Source organism: Crotalus tigris, unplaced genomic scaffold (assembly GCF_016545835.1).
Source record: "Crotalus tigris isolate CLP2741 ecotype Arizona unplaced genomic scaffold, ASM1654583v1 scf7180000020588.15403103151:6194809, whole genome shotgun sequence".
In the NCBI taxonomy this organism is placed as follows: Eukaryota; Metazoa; Chordata; class Lepidosauria; order Squamata; family Viperidae; genus Crotalus; species Crotalus tigris.
The window spans coordinates 1,672,300-1,687,425 of NW_024098092.1; the positions used below are offsets into that span (position 1 = coordinate 1,672,300).

The 15,126-nt window shown below is 48.2% G+C and overlaps 1 protein-coding gene across 32 annotated transcripts in view; it reads right to left on the bottom strand.

Annotated features, from left to right (window-relative positions):
* Nucleotides 1-15,126, bottom strand: part of KIF1B (kinesin family member 1B) — an 88,374-nt gene that overhangs the window by 27,879 nt on the left and 45,369 nt on the right. For 18 of the 32 annotated variants that reach the window (XM_039367630.1, XM_039367629.1, XM_039367636.1 and 15 more), the window contains 6 exons: nt 12,467-12,546; nt 12,224-12,330; nt 11,860-11,943; nt 11,256-11,436; nt 10,023-10,095; nt 190-289 (listed from right to left, as the gene is read on the bottom strand). In XM_039367630.1, the coding sequence (XP_039223564.1) occupies nt 190-289; nt 10,023-10,095; nt 11,256-11,436; nt 11,860-11,943; nt 12,224-12,330; nt 12,467-12,546 (625 nt within the window). Of the gene's footprint in view, nt 1-189; nt 290-4,491; nt 6,828-10,022; nt 10,096-11,255; nt 11,437-11,859; nt 11,944-12,223; nt 12,331-12,466; nt 12,547-14,241; nt 14,305-15,126 lie in introns of those variants that run through there. The other 14 variants (XM_039367606.1, XM_039367616.1, XM_039367610.1 and 11 more) reach the window with 2 other exon arrangements.

Here is a 15,126-nt window from a genome sequence, read left to right on the forward strand (position 1 = left end):
CATAATTATAATTTCCAAGTCTAATTGGACAAATCAGCCCCCTGTGTCCTACAGGAAAATAAATCGGTGGCGTATACTGGGGGGAGGGGGGGAAAGAGGGTGTAAAATTCAAAGAAGAGCCGCAAAAGTCTCCAGCTGCAAAAATCCCCTGCGGGAGTTGGTTCCCGGCCCGGCCCGTTTTCGACTCACCCTCCTCTTCCTCTTCTTCTTCCTCTTCCTCCATCGTCTCGGCAGCCAAGGAGCGGGTCTCCACCTGCTTCTGCAAGGCCTGGAGCTTGCTTTCGTAGTCCTGGAGGGGAACAAGAAGACACCGTGTAGGAGAAGACAAGAGAAAAGCGGGGATGGGAGGGAGAGGAGAGGAGAGAAAAAGGGAGAGGAGGAACACAGAGGAAGACTACTCCAGGGAGGAGAATCTGAGAAACAGACCGGGACAGAGAAACAGGCAGCAAAGACGCTGCTGCGTCCATAAGAGATTAGCTGCCTTTTACAACAACAGGCTTTGAATGTAGGGGATGAATCCGGCCCGTGGGCATTTTTCCTCCAGTTCAGCAAGGTAGAAAATAGGGCAAATAGATTTGGGCTTAGCAATAGCCAAAGGCCGTTGAGGAACATAACTACTCTCCTTTTCAGCTGCATGCTGGAAGAAGCAAATCCTTTTTACGGCGTTCGGGACTGATGGGCGCCGTTATCCAGGGCAGGTGGTGACCTGGATGCCAAGACTTTCTCCAGTATTTTGGTTGGAAGAGAACAGAGAAGACCAACCCAGAAGCTTCCAAAGGGTTCTCGATCTCAGAACCCAGCAACCGCTACGTCAATGGCTAAGAAGTCTTCGCAGGCTTATTGGGCTAGTCTTTTCTCCGAAGATGGCCCAGTTGAGGTGAGGTTCTTGCACACCCAGCATTGGCTACGTGTTCACTGGCTACGTGTTCACCGTGTGCTAAAAAAGCCACGACGGGGTTGGGGTGAAACCCAACGCAAAAATGGCGTTCCAAACTGGACCACGGGAGACTGTGTCGTATCTTGAGCGATGCAGTAATGCAGGGAGTCCTCAAACGTGGCCACTTTAAGACTTGTGGACTTCAACTCCCAGAATTCCCCAGCCAGCATGGGGCACACAAGTCATCAAAGGGCCAGGTTTGAAGACCCCTGTATGTGAACTTCAGCTCCCAGAATTCCTCAGCCAGGTACGCTGGCTGAGGAATTCTGGGAGTTGGTCCACAAGTCATAAAATGGTCATAGTTCCCTCACGCTGGCTGAGGAATTCTGGGAAGTCCACACGTCATCAAAAGGCCAAGTTTGAAGACCCCGGCTTGTGGACAACTCCCAGAATTCCTCAGTCAGGCACGCGGGCTGAGGAATTCTGGGAGTTGAAGTCCACAAGTCATCAAGGGGCCAAGTTTGAAGACCTCTGCTCTATGTACTCTGTACATTTTCAGGGGGACAGAGAAAAATCAACTACGGCATTAAGAATAAGGAAGAACTATTTTCACTGAGTATAGCTTTTTTATCCTTGTCGGGCAGAAATTGATCCAAGGTATGAAAAACCGAGTGGTTGGTAGGGAAAGGATTATGAACGAGACCCTCCAAAAGGCAGCATCTGATCAGTGAAAAGGATCGACCGATTTCTTCTTAATTCAACAGTCAAACCGTTTAAGCAAACAAATCACCTGGCTTCTCCAGATCCATCAAAGATATCTTGTCAGACCAAGCTTCCACGAAAAAGGAGCCCTTTAGCAAATAACTGCAGTTCGTGAATTTATTTAGGGTTACAGCTAGTCCTCCACTTACGACAACTGAGCCCCAAACTTCCCTTGTTCAGTGAGACCTGCGTTCAGTGAGTTTTGCCTCACTTTACGACCTTTCTTGCCACAGTTGTTGTTAACTGAACCGCTGCAGGTGATTACGTTCGTTAAGCGAACCTGGCTTTCCCATTGCCTTTGCTTTCCCGAAGGTCGCAAAAGAGGATCACGTGATCTCCCCCCCCCCCGGGATGCAGCAGCCGTCATAAATGCGAACCCGTTGCCCAGCATCTGAATTTTGATCACGTGATCATGGGGATGCTCCCCAGGTTTGTAAGGGTGAGAAACGGCCCGTTTTTTTCAGTGCCGTTGTTAAAACTTTGAACGGTCAATGAAAAACGGCCTGTCGTAAGTTGAGGACTGCCTGTACTTCAAGGCAGAGAGACTGCAAGTCAAGCTGAAGAGAGGAACTGGACAAAACAACCGGAGGGGCTGTTTTAGCCGTGACTAAAATGCCCCCGTGAAAAGAACTTATGGCTCAAGAACTTGGGCCGGATCCAATTTCTTTAGTCCAGCCCTTGACCAATAAATTTTGCGAACACCAGGAAGAGGAACAATCCAGAATGTTATCGTTTCCATCGGCTTCAACCTTTGCAATGGGTCCATCGATATGCAGTTCATTTCAGGTCATTAAGAATACCAATTTTTCTGGGGTAGGGGGGGATATGCAAGACCCACCCACCCTTTTTTTCTTACAGAAGAACTAACTGCACGTGAAAGTTTAAACTAAGTTACGTTCCCGGGCAAAGGGGTTACAAGGCCCGCGACAGCAGAGGGATTCACAATATAAGAACTTGGAAAAGATCCCACTGGATCCTGAATCTTATGCTCCCCCCCCCCCTTTTGATCAGCTTCCTCTAAAGGCTAATGTTAAGAGAAGAACTAACCTCTTTCGTTTAAAAAAAAAAAAAAAACAACCAACAAAATTAGCACCTTGGGTTTCCAAAAAGCTCCCGTTTGATTGCCCAACCAAGTGACATGACAGGCTTAATTAAGAATTTTTTTGTAATTTATTGAAATGACTTGTTAAAAAGCACAAGCAGCTCTGCTTTTCACAGGCTTGTTTTTTAAAAAAAAATCATCAAAACCACTTAAAAACAATAGATGGACAGATTTCTTTTTTCCAGATTCCGTCACTTCGCTGGAAGAAACCATTCCTCCTTTAAATCTATCTATCTATCTATCTATCTATCTATCTATCTATCTATCTATCTATCTATCTATCTATCTATCTATCTATTTATCTATCTTGCTTAACAATGAGAAGGAAAAGGCACAAAACGGGTCGAAGAAGAATCCAGCTGAAATCTATTTTGAGCAACACAAAACATTTCCCTGACAAACTTGGACAGATTCTTTGATTGAGGCCAGTTACAATAAGGATGATCACACGGCGATTGTGAAAGAATGAATGAAAGGTGAAATTAAAAGACAGGGATAGCTTCCTCTGCTGTCTGCTGCCCAACCCTCTTTTCGGTGAAACCATGTTCATAAAATAGGAGCAGTTTTGGGGGTCGGACTAGAAGACCTCTGAGGTCCCTTTCCAGCTCTTATGATTCTACGTTCAATCGGAGGAAAATTAGTGAGGTCCAGTTGGTGAGTTTATGCACGGCAGTGCAAAGGAACCAAAGGGGGCTGGCCTTACACACACACACACATTTAAACCAGCTTCAGGGACAAATCATCCATCACCTTGGGTAGCTCTGCTCAGTTAATCTGCCCACAGTTGAGAAGGAGGCAATGCAGGGGGTGGGAGAAAGGAAACTGAAATAAAACTTAGAAAGCAGCAAAGATCAAGGATCCCCACGGCCAAAATTTCACTAACGATCTCAGCTTCCCAGGCTGACGTGCAAGCTGAGAGACCCAGATTCTCCTCCTTATTCTCTTTTACGAGGGATGGATAGGATTTGGCATAAAATTGGAGAGGAGAGAAAGAGAGACATACGTGGGCTTGCTTATTTTTAATCCTCTTGGGTTCTTTCCCAAATCGCTCCATTAGCCTGTAAGACTCGGACGCAGCCACTCCTTATTCCCACCCCTAAATCCTATTCTACGTGAGAGAATTCCGGCTTTTCAAAGGACCTTTAAATTCTTTTGCTCCGTTTAGATCAGTGGTTCTCAACCTTTTTAATGCTGCGACCCCCAATCGGTTGTAAGTCGAGGACTACTCAACCGGTCGTAAGTCGAGGACTACTCAACGGGTGCAACGCCATTTGCAGAATGGGACTTTTGGCGGGCTCAGCAGGGCAGAGACAGCCTGGACAATTCCTATTGGCTTTGGAAAGCCAATCGAATTAGACTCTATTCGAGAGAGTCTATTCTATTGGCTTTCAAAAGCCAATGGAATAAAAGGGAGTAGCACAGCTAAGGAAAAGGGGGAAAAAATGGCGGACTGCGTTATTTGGCGACCCCTGTGAAATGGTCGTTCGACCCCAAATGGAGTCCCGACCCACAGGTGGAGAACCACTGGTTTAGGTAGAGCAAAATGGTGCTTCTGACTACGGATCCAGGCATCACGAGAAAAATTTGGTTCCAGAGAGGCTGGAAAAATCAAAGGTGCTTTTAATGTACCTGTCCTTTTTTTTAAAAAAAAAAAAAGGGGGGGGGAGTTTTAGCCGACCTGGAGAATCGTGCACCAAGTTAATGCTTTCGAAATCTCTGCCTGGAGTTTTCTGAAACTCAAGCCAAGTGCTTGTGTGTGTTTTTTTTTTTTTTTTTGCAGCAGGAAACCAAGGGGAACATACACCAGCTGTTTCCGCTTGCCTTGGGTTGTGTCTGCCTTGCAGGCAACGTACATTCATCTCGTCTGAATGTATGGGCCTCTGTTTTCTGCAAAGAGCTCAACAGGATGAAAATGTCAAATCCCCCCCAGTGGGACCTTTGGAAGAAACCACGGAGCCTCACAAGCAGCACAATCTGATTCCTGATTCTCTTCCTATGGAACCCCAAAGCAGCAAAATCTGCTTTCCTTGGTGATAGAACACCCCCCCGCCCCATATCACACGACTGAGAACTTTAGAGGAATCAGCCGCCCCGTCTTAATAACCTGCCCCAATCGAAAAGCTTTGAGGGGTGACTTTCAGAGGACTCTGGAAAGGGGAAAAAACAACAACAAGAGGTGTAGGAATACAATCCAAACACAATGCAAAACTCAGGCTCTTTCGCTTGAAGCGGGAAGCTTTGCCGGTGAGTCTTGCTGATTGTCCAAAGATCAAAAACACAAATGGGGGTTAAAATGTCCCCATTTGCGTCCATTGTTTCCTCCCCCACAAAATAAAATGATAACACTAACAGTTCCCAAACTGACACAGAGGCCAAAGTAAGGGATTTCCACAACTGAAAAAAACAACAACAACACAAAACACCAAGTGTTTCACAGGCAGTGAACAGATGGGTAGAAAACGTGCGGTCTTGTGCTTTGCGTTGTCGGTCGCCCACGGCAAAGGTCCTCTTGTGCGGCCCAAGCTCGGTTGTCGGCAGACAATCCCCATTTCCCCCTCCCCCATCCCTCCCTTTCAGGATGGGCAGGGCCCGGCGGGAGAGTCAAACCGTGGTTTCTCGGCTGGCTTTGAGGTTCGGGGCAGAGAACTGCCGCCTCATGCGCGGAGGGGTGACGTACTGGTTGCAGGGACTCGGCCGGTCGGCCGGTCTGCTTCGGCCCTCGAGGCTGCTGGGAGCGCCGTAGGACTGCCAGCGCTGGTGAAGGTGGCGCCTCTGGTGGAAGGCTTGCAGATCTGGGGCTTGGCTGGCGCCCGGGGCGGGCGAGGACTCCGAGGAGTCCGACAACTGGCGCCGGAGGCCTCTCTGCTGCCCGTTGAGGGAATGGCTTCTCCAGCGCACGGGAGTGGAGGGGCCGGGCTGCGGGTGGCAGGGCTGGGGCTGCGGGTTCAAGGGTTGCCTCTTGATCTGGATCGGATCCGGCGCCTGCCGGTGGGGCCCGGGCCTGTTCCAAAGCGGAAGAAGCTGCTTGGGGAACGCCGGGCCTTCGGCAGGCAGGCTTCGGGGCTCCTCGCTCTTCTCCGTCGTCTTCTCTTCCTCCTTGGGGATTCTGACCTCGATGACCTCGCTCTCGGTGATGATGATGTGGGTGCCGGGGCTCCAGGAGTTCCGGTGGGTGGGGTTGCTTTTGAAAGGAAAGCGGGGCTTGCGGTTCTCCGGCGGGATGAAGCGGTGCGGCGCGTTCTGCCGGCGGAGCTGCTTGGCGATCTCCTGCTGCTGCAGGTTCTTGAACCGGGTTTGCTCCTGCCGCATCCAGCGCAGCCGCCCGCGCCTGAAGGCGGGGTCCTCCTCCATCAACTGGGAAACCCGGCCCTCTTTCTCGCCGCTCCCCTTGCCGTCTTCGCCGGCGTTACCTTCCGCGTCGGGCGGGCCTGTGGCCTCCTTCGGTTTCGCGGCGGGCGGCCCCTTCGGGGCTTGGGAGCTGACCAGCGGCAAGACCTTCTCCATTTTGAGCATCTTGTTCCGGAGGAGCTTGATCTCCTCGTCCTTCAGGTTGTTCTGCTTCTTCACCTCCTGCAGGATGTCTTCCAGCTTGTCGATGTGGACCTTGAGGTCGTCCACGTCGGCGATGCCTTTCCCGCTGAGCAGGAGGTCCTCCATCTTCTCGTCGCCCACCCCCACCGTGTCCCAAACGTCCCGGGCCACTGCCCGCCACGAGTCGCGCTCGTTGGGGTCCTTCTTCCCGTACAGGGCACAGAGCTCTTTCATCTTCACGATGGCCAGGGCCTCGATCTCCTGCCGGGTGTGCCGGAAGTCGTTCAGCGCCACCTCGTAGCAGATCTCCTTCACGGCCTGGATCTTCAGATCCGAAACGGTCACCCACCGGGAGTCTTTGCTCAGGCGCCGGCGCTGAGGGATCTGATACATTGGGATGGGCTCTCGCTTCTTTCCGCTGCTGGGGAGGCCACATTTTTTAACAATGGTTTGCAACTTGCTGGGGGGCAGCTTCTCTCTCAGGGAAGTGATCAGCCGCCAGCTCTCCTCACAAGACCGCTTGTCCGAGTCATCCCCACTATCAGAGTCTGCGTCCTTGGGAAAACAAAAACAATCGAGAGGTGGCCCCGAAATAACCAAAATTAAAATTTGGAGAAAAGAAAGAAAATTCTGAACAAAGAAAAAAAAAAAGAAAAAGGACAACTCAAAATTAGGGGAAATTATTTGGGGTGGGGTGGGGGAAGCAAAAGGAACAAATGAAGGGGTGAACATCTAACTGGAGTCTTAAAACTATCCCTAACCGTCTTCGGTGGGTTTCTTTAATTCCAGACATATCTTTAAATTTCGTGGGATTTTTAAGACTCCTCCGAGAATATTCCAAGGGCTTTCCCAACAATCCAATCCGTGTGAAACTCTCACAAGAGTCAAAAATCAAGTACCTGTAGAGAGGAGGACGTAACACTTCATACTAGCGATAGGCAAAACCCGTCAAACATTTTTGCCTGGTTACAGCTGCCAAGTTATTTCATTGGGGGGGAGGGGGAAACAAAGAGATTCTTCTCTCCACGAGGAGTGATACCCGACAAGTCATTGCAGAATGATCAGATGGACAGCCAAGGTTAGGTGGAGTTAAACACTGGGTTAGTAAGTGCTGTAGACGTGGTTCAGACTGACAGTCCGGTCAACTAGAAAAGCAGCCAGAAAAGGGTTAGAGAATCAGAGACAAACCAGTTCAGAAGCAGCCACTAGTGTCAAGGTTAGAAATAGTGGTCATTAACGGTGGTTAAAATGTTGGACGGAGTAAACCCAAGTTAAAAGTCCACCCTCAATCATGGAAATTCCCCAGGTGGCCTTGGGCCAGGGGGGGCCCCCTCTCTCAACCCCCTCTATCTCACAGGGCTGGAGGAAAGAATGCTATACATGCCACCTGGAGAAAAAGTGGGTTACAAATCTGATAAAGAAAACAATACAAACGCCACCACAAAAATCTTTATTTTTTTTTTATATTTATTTTGCCAGCAAAAACAACAACAAAAAAAAAAAGCTGGCCATGCTGTTTAGATTTGCCAGCGATCCTTGGTTTAAAGGCAGACAGGCCTTTCGGTTATTACAAATTGTTCTGAGGATGCCCAAGATATATATATATATATATATATATATATATATATATATATATATATATATATATATATATATATAAAAAAGGGAATCTCGTTAAGGTTTTCTACCATTCCACATCTCACTGTCATGCCCAAGAAATTTATGAACCGACCCGTAAGTTGAGCCAGCCCGTCGCAAACTTCATGCTTTTTTTTTTTTTTTTGCAGCCACGTAAAATGCTTCTATGTTAATAAACTTGGTGAGAGGTAAGAAAAACATTCCAAACAAGCTTTGGATTAATTTTCCCCAGAGGTTCCAACAATTATTCTAATTTAAATCTGAAGTGTACTGTGACGGGCTCGGAGTCTATAATATTGACCCATTTAACCGAAGGTCTCCCCGCCAACTATTCCCTAGCCCATACTGCACAGCATTCTCCAAATCCCAGACTGCCAGAAACTGGAGCCTGGGAAGGCCCTGAATAACGCTGAAAGAAGGGAGAGGTAGGAAAACTGCTCCGTTACCATGAATCGTATTCCATTCATGGAAAGGAAGTTAGGGATGAAACCCTTTGATGGAGCTATTTTGGCACTACTGCGTATACTTTTTTTAAAAAAAAATGTTACGTTAAAAATAAAGAGCTACAGGCACGTTTTCGTTAAAAGGACGACCTCTGAGTGGGTCCGTGTTTCTCAAATATACAAACAGGATAATTAGATGCTGATCAAAGTGGGGGGGGGAGGGTTGGGGGAAGAACTTTTTTCTAATGATAACCGGAGAGACTAGAGATAGTACTCGACTTATAACCCTTCGTTTAGGTGATCGTTCGACGTCACAACGGCACTGAACAAAGTGACTGATGTCCATTTTTCACTCTTGCAACATCCCCGTGGCCAATTGATCAAAATTCAGATGCTCGGCAACTGGCATGTACTTAGGACGGTTGCATTGATCTCCTTTTGCGAACTTCTGACAAGCAAAATCAATGGAGAAGCCAAACAGCAACAGCACCGAGACTTCACAGTGCTTGACAGTCCTCACTAAGACTATGCCCCCCCCCCAGCCATCTGGGTCCTCATTTTACCAACCTCGGGAGGATGGAAGGCTGAGTCGACCTCGAGCCGGACAGGATCGAACTGCCGGCGGTGGGCAGAGTTTAGCCTGCAATGCTGCATTCTAAGCACGCCGCCACCAGGGCTCTTATAGCAATAGCACGTAGACTTATATACCGCTTCACCCTGCTTTACAGCCCTCTCTAAGCGGTTGACAGAGTCGGCCTATTGCCCCCCAACAATCTGGGTCCTCATTTTACCGACCTCAGAAGGACGGAAGGCTGAGTCGACCTCGAGCCGGACAGGATTGAACTGCCGGCGGTGGGCAGAGTTTAGCCCGCGATGCTACATTTTGACCACCGCTCCCCCCAGGGCTCTTAAGATTCACTTCACAACCTTGTTACTAACTGGATTAGTAAACGGCAGTAAACGGTGGCAAGGAAAGTCATACACTGGGGCAAAACTCACTTAACAACCTTCGATCTCAGCAAAGGAAGCTTTGGGCTCAATTACAGTCGTTAAGTCGAGGACTATCTTATACGCTCTTTTCACAGGCTAGGAATTTGGAAGGTCAAATTTTGTTTTGTGGCTCCCTCCTCATCGCCCTGTTTGTGGGAGGTGAGGATTTTTGTTGTGATGTCCGGCTACGTGAAGGCTTGATTGGCCAGTCCCCCCTAATCTCCCTCCCTCACCGGCGCGTTTCTCTTGCTAAGGATTCAGACTCCATGCAGGACAGGGCAAAGGCAGAGAGATTAAACGCATGCATCCCCCACAGCCATCATTCTGGAGATCCTGGCGGGGGGCAGATCAAAACCTGGCAGGCAAATGTATCTAGGCACCTCTCCTCTGGAGGACCCAGTTAGTACTTGGTGACTCTTAAAGAGACACTCTCCACTGTGATTTCAGAGAGGTCTGGAATTGGGTGTGAGGTGCGGAGGGACAACAGATCAACACCTGAGCCTGTTTGTTCTGTCTGCTGAAGAAGCTGATCTTGGTGTGGATTGGAGAGAGACAAACTCACTGGATGGTAACCATGTCAAACCAAAATAGCACCCTTAACAGGCAAAGGGCAATTAATTCTAGGCACTAAGCAGAGAATCTGCTTAAAATCGGTCTGGGTGTGATAGGGGACACCTACCAGCCTCTGCTGCTCCAGTAAGAGATCTGCTTCTTCCTTCTCCTTCTTGTACAGAATCTCCATCTCTTGAAGTCTGCAAAGAGATACAGGAGTGGCTTATAGGGAATCCTCGACTCGCAAGCCTTAATTTCACAAACATTCGAAGTTACAATGGCAGCGAAAACAACATTTGACTTATATTCAGACCACTGCAGCATCCTCAGGGTCACACGATCAAAATATGAGCACTGACTCGCTTAACAGCAGAAGCCTGGCTTAGCAATTCTGGTTCAAACTGCAGTCGTAAGTTGAGAACCAGCGGACGCGTCGATTTTCTGCCGAGCCTAAGAACCCTCCTTCGGAATTCGACAGATGCTCCCCTTTTCAGACCATCTTCACAAAGGATCTCAAACGGGTTTTGGGGGTGTCTACGGCTAAATCGCCAGCCGGGATGAACAATTTGGGGAGATGGGGCTAAAGCTGTAAATGTATTTCTTGAAGAAAAGCATTCAAGACTCTTCTAAAATTACAGAAGGCAAAGCTCTGGTAAGAGAGCGTTAGGCTGCATTAACAGAGGGATAGAATCAAGATCACGTGAAGTATTAATACCACTTTACAAGGCCTTGGTAAGGCCACACTTGGAATACTGCATCCAGTTTTGGTCACCACGATGTAAAAAAGATGTTGAGACTCTAGAAAGAGTACAGAGAAGAGCAACAAAGATGATTAGGGGACTGGAGGCTAAAACATATAAGGAACGGTTGCTGGAATTGGGTCTGTCTAGTTTAATGAAGAGAAGGACGAGGGGGGACAGGATAGCTGTGTTCCAGTATCTCAGGGGCTGCCCCAAAGAAGAGGGAGTCAAGCTATTCTCCAAAGCACCTGAAGGCAGGACAAGAAGCAACGGATGGAAACTAATCAAGGAGAGAAGCAACCTAGAACTAAGGAGAAACTTCCTGACAGTGAAAACAATTAACCAGTGGAACAACCTGCCTCCAGAAGCAGTAAATGCTCCAACACTGGAAATTTTTAAGAAGAGACTGGGCAGTCTGGAATGGTATAGGGTCTCCTGTTTGAGCAGGGGATTGGACTAGATGACCTCCAAGGTTTTTTTCCAACTCTGTTATTCGGTCTTTATCTATTGCCATGAAGACGGCTTGTATGATGTTCCGGTTAAAAGGAATTAAATGCTCTGCTTCCGTTTCACGGGTGATCATGCAAACTGACGTTCGGTTTCTCCTGAGAAAGTCCTACCTTTTCTCCATCTCCTGCTTCATATCGATTCCCTGCTTCTCCAGCAATTCTCTCTGGGCAAAAGTCCAGTCGACCGGCTCGGAGGGCGTCTCAGCCGACGGCGTCTTCTCTCTTTCGGCCCTGGCCTGCTCAGGGTGGTTGAAGCGGAAGACGTGGTTTTTGCCCATAATGATGCGATTTCCTGCAAGGGCAATAAAAGAGGTTGGCCAAGGGTCCTTTGGGGAGAAGGGCAAAGCACGTTTTCTAGGACGATCCACACCAGAAGACATAACAACTGTAATCTGGAGCAAGGAAGGGAAGTTGACGGAAGAGTGGTTGGTAGACCGGGCTGGGGAATTCTGGGAGTTGAATTCAAACTGCCAAGGTTGGGAAACACTGGCCTACGTGCAGGAGGGCCTCAATTCAATGCTCAACATCTTCAGTTGCAAAAAGATTTGGTAAGCTCGCAAAGCTCCTCCCAATGAGTAGCCGATGCTAATGACTGGGGACTAGACAGCCCAGCACCCACAGCTGGGATTAAAAAAAAAGGTGTCCTGAGCATAAAATGAAGCCAGATGGTCAGCATTCAAGACGCCTGTCCTCATGAAGAAACAGACAGGGTTACCTGAACGCAGCTGGACCGGCTGCACCACCCTCTTGCCGTTGACGTAGGTTTCTGAGCATTCGCACGGCTCCAGGCTAACAATCACTAGAAGGAGGAGAGGAAATACTTGAGTCATTGTCTGAACGGTTGATGAGAGAGCCAACATATATGAAGGAGAAGAGTTTGGGGAAGCTGGGAAGGGTATTAAAACAGCGCCCACCCCCTGGCCCCCGGGCCGTGGCCCGTTTGGAACTGGGCTACCCAAGTGTGTAAGTTGACCTGCGCAGGCGCACACATGCGTTGGCCAGCCAGATTCCAAATGGGCCGCAGCCCGGTGTTGTGGATCCCTGATTTAAAATACGGAGGATTTCCCCCCCCTGCTTACCACTGCCATTGGGGTTCCTCTCGCTGCGGAAAATGCAGTGCTCCTCTTTGATATGAGCTCCGCTCAGGACGATGTCTTGGCGCCGCTCGGCATCCGCCTGGCCCACCCTGTGACCGAAAAAGAGGATTTCTAAGGCATGGTGGTAAACAAGTTTCTAAAAACAGGTAAACCCGTCGTCTGCTCCAAGCCACAAATGTTTAACATCCAGACGGGATCGAAAACAATTCCGATCATGCCGCTGACCTGGTTATGCCGTCCTTGATGTAATAAAGCAGGCACTCTGACATCAGTGGATCCTCGTTCAGGTTTACTAGATGAGGGGTCTAAAAGAAAAACACGGCGTTCCTTGAATGACACGCCCTCTTTCCCCACGAAAGCTTCCCCCAGAAGAGCTGGCAGTTTCCCAATCCAAAGCTGCTTTGCCCTCCCAGGAGAAAAGCAATCAGTTCTTGGATGGGGTGAAATTTTATTGCAATACAGAAGGAGAACACCGGCAAAGGAGAATATTGGTAGCTCGGGTGGAAATAAGGGGTTCTTGGTGCGCGCTGAGCTTTGTTGCTTCCTTGTGGATGTTTCATTACCCAAACTAGATTAACGTCATCAGTGATGTTACGTAGTTTGGTCATGAAAGGTCTGCAGGAAAACAACAAAGAACGCACCGAGGAGTGCTCAGAAAGGGAACAGTATCCTAGGAAGAAGAAGAATCTGTTCAGAAGCATCAAAAATAATCTTTACACTGTGGGTGCTGTGGGCTAAACAGTACGTATTTTAACATGTATTTGTTTTAAAGCAGTGGTTCTCAATCTGTGGGTCAGGACCCCATTTGGGGTCGAACGACCATTTCACGGGGGTCGCCAAACAACACAGTCCGCCATTTTTTCCCCCCTTTTCCTTAGCTGTGCTCCTCCCTTTTATTTATTTATTTATTGATGAGACTTATATACCGCTTTTAAGTGCAAGCACTCTCTAAGCGGTGTACACCAGTAAGCAATGTATATATATATATTTACATTGCCCCCAACAATCTGGGTCCTCATTTTACCTACCCCGGAAGGATGGAAGGCTGAGTCAACCTTGAGCCGGTGAGATTTGAACCGTTGACCTGCTGAACACAGTCAGCTAAAGTGGCCTGCAGTACTGCACCCTAACTGCTGCGCCACCTCGGCTCATTGGCTTTTGAAAGCCAATAGAATAGACTCTCTTTATTGAATCTAATTCTATTGGCTTTCCAAAGCCAATAGGAATTGTCCAGGCTGTCTCTGCCCTGCTGAGCCTGCCAAAAGTCCCATTCTGCAAACGGTGCTGCACCAGTTGAGTAGTCCTCGACTTACGACCAGTTGGGGGTCGCGGCATTAAAAAGGTTTAGAACCACTGTTTTAAAGGAATGTGTTCGGTGAGTAGCAGCCAGGGATAGCGGGTCCTTTAGAACAGAGGCCCCCAACCTTTTGGGCACCAGGGACCAGTTACCTGGAGAGAAGTTTTTCCACGGACTGGAGGGGGCATGGCTTTGTGTGCTGCCTGCATCCTGCAGATGGGTTTTACTTGTTTGTGTGGACCGGTTGCCGGCATGCCGCGGCCCGGTCCCAGTCCACAGACCAGGGGTTGGGGATCTCTGCTTTGGATTATCCTTGGTTCAATAGCTGCCAATTTATTTGCCTTCTCTCTCCTCTTTCTATGAGAAATACCTAATTCTTCAGAAAGGGAGCAGGAACTGGGCAGGACGAAATTGATTTAAAAAGCATTTACTGGACACTTTCATCGCTTGAATCAAAAAGTCAGGAATGCGTCGTTCATCTCGTACGGAAATAGCTCGACGGAAGGAAAACGCTCTCATCCAATTTGGCCGGGAAGAAATAAATGGTGGAATTTCTCCTTAGCAACGTCCACAGAGCAAGCGTTTCACAGATCACAGGGATCACCCGTGCTTTCAAACCGCAGCTTTGCTGGAAAGTCTCAAGGATCTATCTGCTACAAAGGTTCCTAGTGGGATCTAAAGCTACTACAGCCACTCAACCAACCTTCTTTGGGGAAAACACCCCACTGGAACCCGCCAACAAATCACAAGGCCTTGGTGTGAATATCTGGCCAGTGAGTGCCAGTAAAACACAGGAGGAAAAACAAAATATTAGAACAGCCACAGAAACAGGAACTTCACCCTCCAGATTCCCAACAGGCAGCTCCAGCTTGTAAACTAAGGGCAGTTTCTCCTGAGCTACAGAAGTACTACAGAAGTACAAGAACTGCTACAGAAGTGCTACAGAAGTACAAGAACTGAAAGGAACAGATTACCAAGTTTATTTGTTTGTTCATGTCAGAAGCGTCACAATTCAAATAAGGCATACTCTATGACGTAACATTTAAAATATAAAACACAAAGATTAAAATCTATACAAGTTAAACAGATCCTGCCCCAAAACTAGCAACATTAATTACGTTCTGTCACGCTGCCCAGTGAGGTCTTCAGGTGTACAAAGGGCAAGTATGCATAGGTGTTGTTGTTTGCGTGTCCCCACAATCGCATAGGGAAAAATTCACCGGATAGCCCCACTTGTTCTAAGTGTCTCTGTTGCACCCATGCGAGATTAGGGGAAGTAACAGCTAACCAGGATGGATGTAAAGGGTACGGAGGAGAAGCATGGATTCCTCTATTCTACTTTCACAAGTTGCAATCTCTGCTGAAGCCTCTGTGTCGGCACAAAGGCTCGTCAACTGCAAAGGAATCAAGAGAATCATCAAACCAAGTTGATGATCTCTGAGAGAAGATCTACAAGGGAAGTTCAGACGATGAGAGAAAGAGGGAAAGGAGGGCTTATTTATTTAACAAATAAATTTTTGATATCCAGCCTACGAAAAAGTATGCACGCACGCCTCTGAAACGATTGCTTTTAATTGATACTGTCATT